Here is a 14200-nt window from a genome sequence, read left to right as displayed (position 1 = left end):
ATCCTTCCACTACCACCAATTTCATCATTTTTTTATTGAGTACCTACCTTGTGCCAAGTTCTGTGGCTGGTACCATGGCAGAGGCCAAGAAGGGCCAGCTGGAGTCTGGGCCCCAGCACTGCGCAATGGGAGCCATACAGTTACAAAGCAGCATGATATGTGAAAGACACATGAGACAGAAAGGGAAGAAAAAAAATTTTTTAAAGCTGTCCTGCCCATTTCTGGGAGATACCCAGTGGAAGACATCTAGGGTTAAGCCAAGCAGGCTAGAAGCATGGTCGCCATTAAGCTGTCCTTTCTCTGCCTCAGATTGCCCCTCAGCTCTGCCTGCCAGAGCAGCCTTCCTAACCTGCCATGCTCCCCTCCAGCACAGTCCATTCCCCCACACAGATGGCAGGGCTACACAGGGCAAGGAGTGGGATGAAAGATGTGCTCAGCGAGCAGCAGATTGTTTAGGGGTCTCTCCAACCTTGATTTGCTTCTGGTGTTTACTTTAATTCTGAATGGAGGTTGTTCTGCTTGCTTTTGTGTCTGCACACTGATGGCATGATTTCACTGAATAAATATTCACTAATTGCCTCTGTGTAGGGCTCTGTGTTCAGAACCAATATGGATTGTAAAGAACCAATATGGATTCTGTCCCATGGTGTTACACAGAAGAAAACTTAAACATAGTTAAAAGAGATGAGAGGAGTTAGTGCTTCAGAAGAAGAGAGAATTTCTGCTTAGATGTTGAGAGGGCAAATTAGAACAGGCTTTCAGAGAAGTAGCACTTGATTAAGAAATTTCATTGAGCATTAGGAGAGCCACTTTAAGACTTCTGAATTGGAAATTAAAACGGTGGTTGCTCTGACAGCAATGAGGGGCAATGCCCGCAGGCAGATCTGTTGGGAGCTTTCTGCAAAAGGAGCAGCGTGTCCACATCAGGAGGAGATGTACGTGGCAGACATTGCAACTAGAATAGCTGAGTGCCTGTGGGGACTTGGGAAAGAGAAGAAGCAGAGGTGTCCCATGTCATCCAGCCTGGGAGGGTGGCAGCTCTCTGCATAGTAACGATCACAGGAGGAGGCAGCTTTGCAGGGGAAGACAATGAATTGTCTGGTGGCGCTCAGCTTGACAAACCTAGAGCATATCCAGCTGTCAGGAAGTCAGAAATGAAGCTCTGCAGCCCAGAAAAGAAGCAAGAGGTCGTGAGAGATTCACTAAAAGGGAAAGTTCAAATCATGAAACGGACTCCTTATGGTTCATTTCCATGTAAAAAGAACCCAGAACCCTATAAATTGGTTGCCCCTGGGGTTTGTTAAGTTAGGATTTTTCTTGGAGGGAGAGATTTATCACAACATGTAAATTCCACAACTGAGTAGTATGAGCCTAAATATGGACTGATTTTTAAACTCACGGATATTGTTCTAAAAGTAACTTCAAGATGATTTTAAGACAAAGAATAACCTTTAAGCGACACTGGGATTTGAGGTAGTGGCTTAATGTCATCCATTTATATCATATTGCCAAATATTTCTTATACTTCCTCAGACTTAAGTTTTGTCTTGCTTGAATGGTCTTATTTCTGTGACTATGCATTACTGAAAACTTAGAAAACAGAAACATAAAAAGAAGAAAGCAAAAACACCCAAGAATCCAAACACCAGGAACTGACAACTGTTTTTGGTCTTTTTCTAATATGTGTATTTCATATATTTATTTATTTATTTATATTTGTATTTATATTTCATACACATATATGGACTTCATGAAAATGGTTGTACAGATGATAATAGACATGTGAATTTTCTTAGTGTTGTGGATCACATGTATATTCTATTTTGTATTAAATTTTTTTCAGTTGACATTTGAATATTTTCCATGTCATTAAAAATGTTTCAAAAGGCTTCATGTTTATGTATTGCCCAATATTTCACTACATGAGCCTGTCATAACATGGAAGCATTCTCCTGTCATTGGACCATTCAGCAAGATGTAGACTTTAAGAGCATGGGGTGCAATGTCTGTCTTCTGCTTACACCACCTGAGTCCAGAATGACCACTTGCTCATCCTTATCTTTCTACCTTCTGACATTGGGGATTTTCAATGGAGTCAGGTCACTGCCCAGTGTAAGTGAATGAGAGCTCAGAATAGGTGAGGCATGGAGAACAAGAGGTTCTTCCCCAAAACTGTTTCTTATATCTCCCCTTTGTGATCATTTTTAAAATTACCTTTGCCCTTTTGTCACTCCACACATATTCAGATGCATGTCTGCAAACGTGCGCGCACACACACACACACACATCCAAATCAAGACCTAAACAAGGGAAGAATATCTTAAAATCCCTAAGTGACATCCTTTTTCATCATTCTTCAATATGTATACCGTTGCCTAAGAAAAAGACCAAGTGTGTTAAAAGTAAGCAATAGGAAGTGAAGTTTAGGCAACATTGCCTGCCCCTGTGTGACAGTGTGGTGAAAGGCCAGGACCATACCAGGAAGCCCAAGAGAGAGCTGAGCCCATGTACACGGATACACATTAGCAGGACTGGACAGAGCACCATTGTTTTGGTATCTTTCTGTTTTCACAGGTGCCATAGAGTCATGTTATGGGTCTTCACCATGAGCCATGCCATAGAAAGAAATACAGCTTTAGTTTGGCTGAACCCAAGTTTAGAACTCCTTGTTCAAACAGAAACATTTTCTAAATCAGTCCAAAGCAAAGCCCAACATCTTGAATTCTATACATACACTCCCGCTTTTATTCCCCTTCTTCTCTTCTAGCCTGTCTCCTCCAATATTACTGCCTCCATTTTACATATCATCAGCTAATAAATCAGTTGGCAGAGAAAACAGTGATCTACAACAGTTCATTCTAATGTTGAGGATGACAAGTTATAGCTATAAATTTTTTCAGGAGAGAAGGCAATGATATGCACTCCTGCATTTATAAATTGATGGAGACCTGAGTAAAGATACTAGGGTTGGCTAAAATAGAACTGTGAAGTCAATTTGATTTATTTCCTAATTAATTACTATTATATGTATGTCCAAAATTATCAGAAGAACTTCGGAAGTTTGGAATTCTTTCAGGCATAGTTCTTTTAGAAAGAAAATTCCCCTAATTACTCAGTATAATAATTCTTGGAAAGAGAGCACATGATTCTAACAAAAGACAGGGTTGGCCCTTCACATATGATTTCTTGTCTGTCTAAAGAAAGCAGAAAATAATAGGAAGTTCCTCTAACTTGGAAAAACAGCGAGAAAAGTTTAAGGTCAATATTCATTCCCTTCTTGTGTTAGAGCTGTGGGATTTTGAGTGTCCTTTGAGCATCCTCAAAAGGCAGCAGCCAGTTTCACGAACATTGTTATGTAAGGGTAATATACATACATATATCATGAAAACTTAGTCATACAAATAAATATAGAAACCTTATTCATCTAAGATAAATAAGGTAAATTAATATCCCAATGGTTGTCCCCTCTGTGAACAGAAATCTATCTTCATAGCATGTTTTCCCATTTTCTTTAAAATTTAATTTTCCCTTATAGATCTCCTTACCTTTCAATAATTTCTTCAGCAACTACTGTCTTTATCATTCCCTCTTTCCTCCCTGCCCATCATGATCTCCTGTCAATGCTATCTTTTTATCTTTCTGATCCACAGTATGCCCAGTTCACTCTTTCCATCCAGAAGCTTTGGTTTGCTAACCATATAAAAAGAACATATATCATCTTATATCAGAGGATGGGAGGATCAAAATAAAAATATTTATTTACTTAAATGTAAATAAGAACATTTATATTGACTACAGACACATAAATATATATCCATTCATCCAAGAATACATACAGAATACATGAGTTTCTTCAGTATTAAAAAGGGGGATTTCCTATCATTCATCAGTTGTAAAATAAGTGTCTTCTGCTCCTGCCCTGCCATGCTGTGCTCCAGGGTGACATCCATGTATTGAGCTCTCTCTGTTTCCCACTCTTGATGGAGGGTCTGTTGTGATAGCCCTTTTATCCAAGACACCCATGAGTCATAAATCTTTCACAAGGCAGGGGGCTCAGTAAGAAGAAAGTTTTGTCAATTAGAGACTTAAGTTGAAATCAGTCAGGTAGGTTAGTGTAGTTTATTGAATCTTAAGACCTCTGGGGACTTCCATACAAGCCATAATATCATTTTTTGCAAATCCATTAGCCAAAGAGCCTATAATGTCATTTCTTACAGCTTCTTTAGGCTCTATCTCTAAATCTCATAGGTTTCTCCAGGTACTAGGTGTGCTAACCAAGCTAACTGCTAGTTAACATTATATCACATCTTATAGACCACAAAAAAGATCTTTTATATTTATTATCTCATTTTAACTGCCCTACCTTTATTTTGGTGGGAAACTTGCTTTTGTTGATAGTTCCTCTTCATTTTATAAAATAACCAAGTGGCTGCTTTCCAGGTATTTCTAACATCCTTAAATCTGCCAAGAGAAGAAATCTATATTCTAATGCAGATTACATAGGATTGTCAATTCCCAGATATATACTCTTATATCTAATTCATCAGAAGTGAGACAGTAACTATAATTGTTAGGTGAGCACCTAGAAGTAACATTAGTAATGATGATAATAATGACCTCATATAGGATGTATAACTTGAAGCATTAAAGAACAGGTATAAGGTTATCGTGTCATAGTTCATGACGAGGTGCCAAGTTTTCTTGCCACCACCCTATCCGGGTGGTATTTCCTGCTCCATCAGAACTAATTATAGTAAATGGTGCCCTTTCAAAGAACTTGACCCATCCTAAAACATATACTAACATAAGATATTGAATTGTTTCAGTATTGTGTTTCAGAGACTATTTATTGATGTTGTTTTGCATTTGTCTGAAAAATTGTATAATGTAATCATTTAGTGTTTATTTTATTGTGTGTACCTTCTACTCAGAGGGTTGGCATTATTGTTCCTAACAGTGGCGGATACAAGCAGATCATGCCTTATGACCTCTACCATCCCCTTCCTCGGTACGTAAATCAATCATCCTGATGCTAGAAGTAGTAAATCAGTCTTCTGCCTCTTATATATATACATATATATATATATGTAGATTTTGTGGGTCTTTTTGTAAAAATAAGATGGTAGGTAATATACTTTGCAATCCATCCTGAGCTCTGCTTTTGAATAATCCTGGCCCGCTCAGACTGTAAGCTTGCCATTCAAAAACCATTTTAAGATAGGATCATATTAAATTAGAGTGGACGCAGTAATTCACTCTGATTGGAAACAGTGTATGGGGTTTATGTTTTGTCTTTCTTTCACTCCCTTTGTCCTTTTCTCTGTTTCCTCTGCAATAGGACTCTACTCATTATAAAGCACTGTTGCTGTTAACCAAACAGTGCCGAAGTATTATCTCAACACCACAAATGTGGAATTCCAGATGTAGTATGGCTCTGTATAGGGGCTTTAAATATCCTCATTTTGTTCCAAAGAAATTATAATTAAATGCCAAAAGGCAGCTTTTTCATATCTTTATTGTTCAGAACATTCAAGGGGACATTTTTTTCCAAAACATAAAATTCCATGCACTGTGCTGCTTTTTTAAAGTACAGTATTTTTTAAAGTTAGAAAATATAATGGTAGTGAGGAACTTTGAAAAGAACATGCTCTCTTTATTAATATGCTCATATGAAAACTGGAGAAGCTGAAAAAAGCTAGCCACTGAGTGTGTTGTCTGCCACTCTGGAAACAGTTCCCCAGATAAAAGAAATTGTTTGATGTAACCCTTGTGCTAAGAGAGACCTTTGCTGTATTCTCTTTGCTCATTTGGATTTCAGTGAGTCAGCTGCTCTTTAGAGCCCAGGATTTAAATCAGATCACAAATAGTTAAAATAATCCATGGCAGTTTGCTCAGTCTCAAAGTAAACAAATCCCAGAGAATAATTTTATTCTGAACTATAAAAGAAAGCAATGTTTGATTGAAAATCCATAAATAATGCATTCAAATCTAAATAGAGACCCTTGAGGTCATCTCGTCCAGCCCTCCTTCCCATGGCCCAATGATGCTTCCTTCTCCCTCCCCTCCCCAACAGTCATACTTACACACCACACATGTACAAACATGTATTCACACATGTATATACACCTATATGTATGTATTTATATAACACATATACACTAATGCAAGTTGTCATCCAACATCTACTTAAATACTTGCAGTGACTAGCAGAGAACTCACTTTTTACCATTTCAATGGTAACATGTAGAGAGGGGCATTTGATTTACACTATATATCTTTGTTTATCATTTTTTGGACTTCTTCCACTAAAAGGTTACCTCATTAATCAGCTCCCTCCCACTTTCCTATGACTATGTTGATAAAGATGATAAATGACTTTAGAATGCTATTCATGTATCATTTTGCTGATTTATCCAGAACCAAACTTATATATTAAATTCTTCTTGAAAAAAAGCAGAATGAAAATATTAAAAAATGAATTTAACTGAACCCAGATTTTATTTTATCTCAATTCCTGTATCTGCAAAATAATTATCCATAGGACACATGTATCTGTTTGTGTGAAGGCCATCAATTTCAATATAAAGGCAAAGCAGGACTTCAGGGGTACAACATCAAGTCTGTTTTTCCTGTAAGGGCACTCCTAAGTTTCTCTCATTCTACGGTCTCTTATTTATATTTCTCTGGTATGACTAATGCCTTCCTTAGATCAAACTTAATTTCTTATATATTCAGACTTCCTCCCAATGCCTGAAGTCCAGTATTCTGAATCATAGAGTGAATACGCTTCCTCAGTGTTTCTTTGAACCCTCTCCTGTGTACACATTGGCCTGTCCATTCATCACAGTGGGAAAGGACAATCAGTACACAGACTGTGTTTCTTACCCCATGCACTTGTTACTGAACTAACTATAAAGTTAGATATTCTGCTTTATTGAGAAAGTCTCCATAAATGGAAGGTATTTCTACAAGTAATGTCTTCATTTCATAAGAAGAATTGAGACTCAAAAATGGTTCTCAGTTGGCAGCTACCTAGTGATCAAGACAGAAGACTTTACTTATTGAGATTATTTAAAGGGGTTTAAGACCACAAATAAAAGACACATTAATGAATTTTTAGATTGTGTTTTCTTGCATTCAGTCTTTTGCTATAACACATACCTGAACATGATATAAGAATGTAGTCTCATGAATTATATTTAATTCAAACTAATAATATACAACTTTTCCACATCATTCTTAATTCTGAGACTTTCTTAAACACACTGTGAGTGTTTAAAAAATTAAAAGCTAATGGTGTTAAAAAATATATGATTTATAAACTTACTTATTATTTTTTCAGGGCAAGATTCTTGGATATGCTTTTTCTTTTCCAAGAACTTACCAGGTCCCTGTTTTAAGATATCCTAAATGATGCCCTCTCAAAACTTCACATTATACTTTTTTTAAAGCTCCTAGACATGTTTTGCTTTGAAATCCCACATAACCTTAGTATTGTTTAAAGATTCACATGATAATTTTTCACATATACAGCTGTAGTTACATGCTGCAAACAGACTATAAATTCTTAGAATAATATTAGCATCATTTTTTTTCTGTGATCACTGACATTGAAAAGGATACTTATTGCTATTTATGAAATTACGCTATGCATCAGGTCCAAGTGTTGAGACAGAAATTAATCACTCTCTCTTTAGAAGGGTCAAGTGTAGCAATGTTCGAGTACCAATTAAGAAAATGTGCTCTTTTTATGGCATCTTAATGGTCTAAGAGATTAAATGTACATTCAGAAACATATTCCCACTTCACTGCCGAATCAAATCCAGTGCAAATATGTACTTACATATTCAGCCCAATTTCAGTCTGAACAGACCTGTTACCACCTCCAGACCAGAGATTTACATGGAAACAAATGAGAGCTGGTCTTACCTTTTGGGAAAAGAAACTCTCTACAGAGCTGTTTCATTCTCTTGAAAGGATCAGAAGGCCTCAGTTTCCCCACACTAACATTTTCTTATGTGTCTCTTGGGGAAACATGGATAGGAAAATATTGTATTTGGCAGCATGTTTAGGCTGTTGGCAGTGGAAATAATAGTTGTTGCCTAGACTTGAACAATATAGGGAAAATGTGGAGAAAATTCTCTATAACTGGGAAATATACATTATCCAGTCTTATGCACAAGAGAAGTCAGGCTCACAATGTACATGAAATCCTACTTATAGAATAATTAATGTCTCCACGGTATGCCTGTGCAACATTTTTAAATCTAACTATTCAAGTGGATCGACTTGGTGACATTTTGGTTTTCGCTTATTAAAATTATCTTTCTCATAATTCTCAGAGAAATCTTAAAAGTTCCTTAGCAGTCCTCATCAACAAGCAAGAATAGATACAAGAAAGACTAGGTAGTCCCAATGTTTCTATTCTTAAAAATTCTACATTACCTAAATCTATATGAGCAGAGAAGAGAATCAGGCAAAGATATCTCTCGGCATATGGTCCCAGATACTTCAGAGCTGTCTAGAGATCTGAAAAATAAATAGAATTCTCTTAAATGTTATTGACAATATTGTTATTTTCTCTCTCGGTTAATTGTATTTCTAGATGCCAATGCCATCAGCCTTCTAACCGAAACCAAACTTCTTCACAATTCCAGGATTTCTCAATGAGTAGATAATGCCTTTAATAACACCTTTGCTTCTTAGTGTAATAATGGCATGGTTTGAACATCAGAATTGTGTTGAGTTCATGTAGTCCCAAAGTTACTGATTGTAGGTGATTGTAGAAACAAGTGAGAAAGTGTTGGTTTATTTTGACCTTTCAAGAGGAGTTTCTCATGTCAAAGTATCCAGAAGCTAAGAAAGTGTTGCACTGAAAATAAAAAGTATCAGCCCAGGTACAAACTATTAGTGTTAATGGATTAAGCAATTTTAGTCTTGACATAGGTTCTTAACGGGATTTAACAAATATGTCTAATATTGTATATGCAGAATACATGTTTATAAGATATAAAATAACATAAGTATTATACACACCCAGAGAATAATACTGAACCTAGAAAGGAGGACAGCCCTCTGGAGCAGGTTACGCACAGCACAGATTTCCTTATGCACAGCTCTCAAACAGTCATTTCTTACATTTGTGTAGAGCTGTAAGGATTACAGGGCACTTTTGACAATGTGGAGTCCTTCTCTCTTACTCAGCAGATTTCAGGCAATAAATGGCTTTGGTTCTCTTGACCACAGCCTCTCAGAATCCAACTGCCCCAATAGGCCCTGGGAACCGGGTTGGTCAAAAGATCGCTGAGGAGATTGACAATGTGCATGTCTGCCCTGATGACTCCCCTTGCTTCTGTAGGTGGGACGCCACCCCGTGGACTGCGTGCTCCTCCTCGTGTGGGGGGGGCATCCAGAGCCGGGCAGTTTCCTGTGTGGAGGAGGACATCCAGGGGCATGTCACCTCCGTGGAAGAGTGGAAGTGCATGTACACCCCTAAGAAGCCCATCGTGCAGCCCTGCAACATTTTTCACTGCCCTAAATGGCTGGCACAGGAGTGGTCTCCGGTAACTGGGCCTTCTTTCTTTGTTCGTTAGGAGAGTAAGTCCACTCTTCCCTCTCATCATAGTGACCTCGCCAGCTATCCCGTGTGCTCCCCACTTCTCCTCTTGAGGTGTCTAGGGCCAACTAGTTTAGCTCCTGGAGTAGACATGCCCCGAATCCAGCATAGCCAAAAATAATAAAAATCTATGAATAAAGCATACATTTTTTTTTCAAGTAACTTCAAGAAGCCTGTATCACTCCCCATAATGTTCCCTCAGTAGCAAGGGAAGGCAAATGTCTGTCATGAGTAAATGAGGTGAATAACTGATCCTGAATCACTAAAAGCTGCTCTGACTGAACTAGCAGACCAAAAGTTTGGTTTCATTTTTTATTTATTATACTTTGTCTATATCCAAAAAGGGTCAGAGTAGATTGAAATTTAAAATGTATAATTTCATTTTTACTATAATTAAATTGAAAAAAGGATGAAATGAAAGCAGCAAAATAATTGGAATGAAGCAGGATAATTAAAACCAAAATATTTTAGATGTTAGGGAAGCTGCGGCAGCAGCTTAAAAATAAAAGGTTATTTTGGGTTTCCTAGCTGTTAATGCAAAAAGGTTTGAAATGGCAAAGGAGAGAGAAAGAGGAGATAAACCATTGTCCCCCAGCCACAGAGATGGCAAGAGACTATTCGGTGAGCTATGTGCTTTGTGGCAGCAGATCAGAGCTAATGACATTTCTATCTATCCATATGCTCCCAGGCATGTTGGACCACCAGAGGTGCTGTCTACATCTAGCCATTGAATCAGTTCCTTTAAACATTTTTTCCATGTCAGTATAATCAACTGGATCAGCCACGCTGCAATACAAATTAGCTATGACGTTAGTTTAAAAAACTGCTCATGTCCACGTGGGAGCTAGCATTTCCCATATTCTAGACCTAGCAGTCATTAGCAAAGTGACAAAATAAAATTAAACTGCCATATTGGTAGTCAAATTTGAGCACACTCTACAATTACTCTTCTCCTTCTTTTTGCTGCTTGGTTTGGGACTTGCACACAGTGGTTACTTAAGGGATGCTGACTGAGTAATAACCTAAAGCTAAGAAAAAGAGTGATATAATTTCTCACCAGCCTCAGCCTAAATACCAAGTAGAACACAGATCCCATGATGGGTAAGAAGTGGTGTAAATCTACCAGGAGTCCTTGTATAAAAGCAGCCCTTGAAAGGTCTTAGGTGGGAAATGAAAAGAAGTAAACAAGGCTTTGCCTATGAGTCTCCTTTCTCTTGCATTCTCCTTCCAGTGCACGGTGACATGTGGCCAGGGCCTTCGATATCGTGTGGTCCTCTGCATTGACTACCGAGGAATGCACACAGGAGGCTGTAGCCCAAAAGCCAAGCCCCACATAAAAGAGGAATGCATCATACCCACTCCCTGCTATAAACCCAAAGGTAACTTGGTGGATCTTTTCATTGTTACATGCATTCGGGTGCTGTTTTAAACTCCTTGAAATATTTTTAAGTATCCTGAATGTTCTTATTAACTATTCTTTGTAACTTAGACTCTACTAAATGGACTTAACTCTTTTTAACAGTCTTTCAGACAGTTTTGCTTGCAAATTGTTATTAAGCACTCCATTTTGTAGAATCCTCTCACAGGTCATAAAGTTGTTTGAAGGTTATTGCTGAAAAATATCAGATATTGCTGCCTGAAAGGAGATACTGAGATATTGTAGAAATAGTTGTATAATTTACTACCCACATTTCTTGCTGTTAGAAACAATGCTGTTAGAATCCAAGAGTGTCTACTTTGCTAAGCACAAAGTACACTGGGAAGTCTCTTACTTCAAACTGATGAAACAGAAAACTGTTGCTTTTTATACTGAAAATTAAAACATTAATACGAGGGTAGATTTCAGAATCATGATTTGAAATGAAAAACTGGAATAAATCAAAATTTAATAGGTACTGCAAATAATTTATAAAAAGTAAATTTCAGAAAAGTTCTACATAGTGATCAAGATTTATTATAATTACATGGGATCTCTCAGATTAGCATGAAACTAACCTGACTTCTTTGCTAATATTGTTAGTCTGTGTCATTGAAATAGAAAGTTCCAAAGTCACAAATCATTTGGAAGAACTTACTATAAGCTTCTTCCTATTTATAATATTAAATATCATTCCTATTTGTAATTTCTTTCATTAAGCCATTACATTTCTCTGAAAATTAGCTGCATTGTAGCTCTTTATTAAACTATAGGTGACTCTTGGTGGGATTGAATGGCATTATGAAATTCAAATTCATGATATAAAAGTAAACCAAAAAAATAAAAACATCCCAGAAATCCTGATTAATTGTATCAATACATCTCTCTCTAAGCCTCAGTTTCCTCATCGGTAAAATAGGGATAATAATAAGAACCAGCTCAGATAATAATAAAATAGAGATAATAATAATAATAAGCACCTCAGAGATCATATGAGGATTAAATGAGATATAATGCAAATAGGATGTTTAGTTCACTGCCTGGCTAATAGTAAATTTTCCACAAATGTAATCTTCAACTCTTGACTATCATTAGCATCCTCAAATATGGGAGGAGTGGCTTCTAGTACATCTGATGGGATTTGGTTCAAATAGACAGCAAAGTATTACAAGCTTACTATTAGTGTCGAGCTGAGGGCCGCAGAGAGCTCGCACTGTCAGGGATGGCACTGTTGACTGAGTCATTTGGTTGGGAGAAGTGGACTAGTTGTAAAGTGATGTATGTATAAAGACCGTGTTGCTGCATTTGAATTGTTAGTAAACCCTTGTGGCTTCAGCAGTTTTATATTTCTTACTTGCTTTGTTTTCTGACTATTAGCAATTGCTGCACATAAGGACAAGCAGTGATGTCCCCAACTTAAAAGAGTCAATTATTTATTAGCTCTGTCTTTATCAAGCCACTTCAGAGAAAGGAAAATAGTTTGTGGTTAACTATCAATAATAAAATCTTGATTTTCACAACTGAGTAGTGAGTGTGGCTCTCTAAACATCATTAAAATGTCCTATAATTTGACGACATATGCATATATGAACATATTTCTTTCATCTTTACAATTATGTGCTATAAAATGGTGAGGGAGCTTCACTGGCTCATACTATAAAGGCAAATATTTAAATGACCCCAATAAATATGTCAGAATGGGAATCTTGGCAGTTACTTCTATAGGAGCAGTTAAAGCCTCCCTCTTTCTTTTTCTCCTCCACAATATTTTTTTCCAGGAAATAATTAGGAAGCTTGTTCTGAATTGTTTGACCAAAGCTAGATAAACAGGTGAAACAAGTCAATTTATGGGGTTTGGACCCTGAGTTGCTATTCAGTTGTCAGAGAGCTTTGGGATGGTATTGAATGAGTCAGATATCTAGAGCAATGACTTAACGAATTTCAGAGTACCAGGTTTGTTTGTTTTTGACAATACGGCATAGATCACCCTTAGCCAAAAGAAAAAAGAAAAAAAAGTTAGAATTTATGAAAGTATCACAATATAACTTATTTGTGTTTATTTTAAAAGGGAAGTATTACCAAATCTTTCCCAAAGGAAGTAGTGAAAGATACTTTGATGACTCTTTATACCCACATTGAGCTAGTGCTCCTGTGATTATGACTTTCATAATAACAAGATTTGCCTTTGCTCTTCAACATAAAAAAGAGGAAGCATATACACAGAGACTAGTATCATTAAATATTTTTAAATCTGATTCTTTTTTTATATGACCATCATCAGAGGCAGAAGTTTACCTGTTTGCATTTATCAGTGTAGTTTCTAGGTAGTACAAAATCAAGAACTGGTAAGGAGAAAAAGTAATTCCCCTCAAATCCCAAATTGGGTCTAACCTCTTCTCTTTCATGTGCATTCACTTAATTCTCAGAGAAACTTCCAGTAGAGGCCAAGCTGCCATGGTATAAAGAAGCTCAGGAGCTAGAAGAAGGAGCTGCTGTGTCCGAAGAACCTTCGTAAGTTTTGAAACCACAAGTCATTTTGCTTTGGAAGCTGATTGGTTTAAATAAAGCAGTGTCTCACTGGCTTTCTTGAGTTGTGAGCTAATCTAATCTTCTTACCAAGAGCAAGATGATGCTTTGGGACAGTCAGGTTAGATATCTATCAATTTCAAAGTGCTTCTCAAACTTAGGATCACCCCTCTAAATACTTTTCAATTTGGAAGTAGGTAAATGAAGGTATAGCACTTACCAACTTCTCCAAAACCTGACCTCCCCTTTTCCAAGAAGCCAAAGTGAAAAGGCCCAGGGGCATCTGGTGATATAACATAGATTGGTGTGAAAGTCTGAGCAGCTCTTCACACTCCTTATCTCCCAGCTCTGCAATATAGCCATTCACAGAAAATAAAGGGTAAGTAAAACCCTTTATCTGATACCTAAGTATCTGAGGGCAAGGGACATTTACTACCTTTTCTTTTCCCTTTCTTACTGGGATTGATATCAGATGGACACCAGGTCTTTGCTACACTCAATCATGCCCCATACCCACTCACTCTTATCAAGGCCATGAAATTTAAGACCATGAGGCCCAGATTTCCCAGATGCTTCAGAAGAGGAAATGAGAGACTAATGTTGATTGATTGGCTGGTTGATAGATAGCTGTATATTGATTC

The 14200-nt window shown here is 37.2% G+C and overlaps 1 protein-coding gene across 6 annotated transcripts in view; it reads left to right on the top strand.

Annotated features, from left to right (window-relative positions):
• ADAMTSL1 (ADAMTS like 1) overlaps positions 1 to 14200 on the top strand; it is an 869288-nt gene that overhangs the window by 661186 nt on the left and 193902 nt on the right. For 5 of the 6 annotated variants that reach the window (XM_017660032.3, XM_073228449.1, XM_073228450.1 and 2 more), the window contains 4 exons: positions 4958 to 5008; positions 9359 to 9563; positions 10848 to 10995; positions 13460 to 13544. In XM_017660032.3, the coding sequence (XP_017515521.3) occupies positions 4958 to 5008; positions 9359 to 9563; positions 10848 to 10995; positions 13460 to 13544 (489 nt within the window). The remainder of the gene's footprint in view (positions 1 to 4957; positions 5009 to 9358; positions 9564 to 10847; positions 10996 to 13459; positions 13545 to 14200) is intronic. The other variant, XM_017660035.3, reaches the window with a different exon arrangement.

Source organism: Manis javanica, chromosome 2, assembly GCF_040802235.1.
Source record: "Manis javanica isolate MJ-LG chromosome 2, MJ_LKY, whole genome shotgun sequence".
In the NCBI taxonomy this organism is placed as follows: domain Eukaryota; kingdom Metazoa; phylum Chordata; class Mammalia; order Pholidota; family Manidae; genus Manis; species Manis javanica.
The sequence above is the reverse complement of the archived record's forward strand: the minus strand, read 5'-3'. Positions and strand labels throughout refer to the sequence as shown.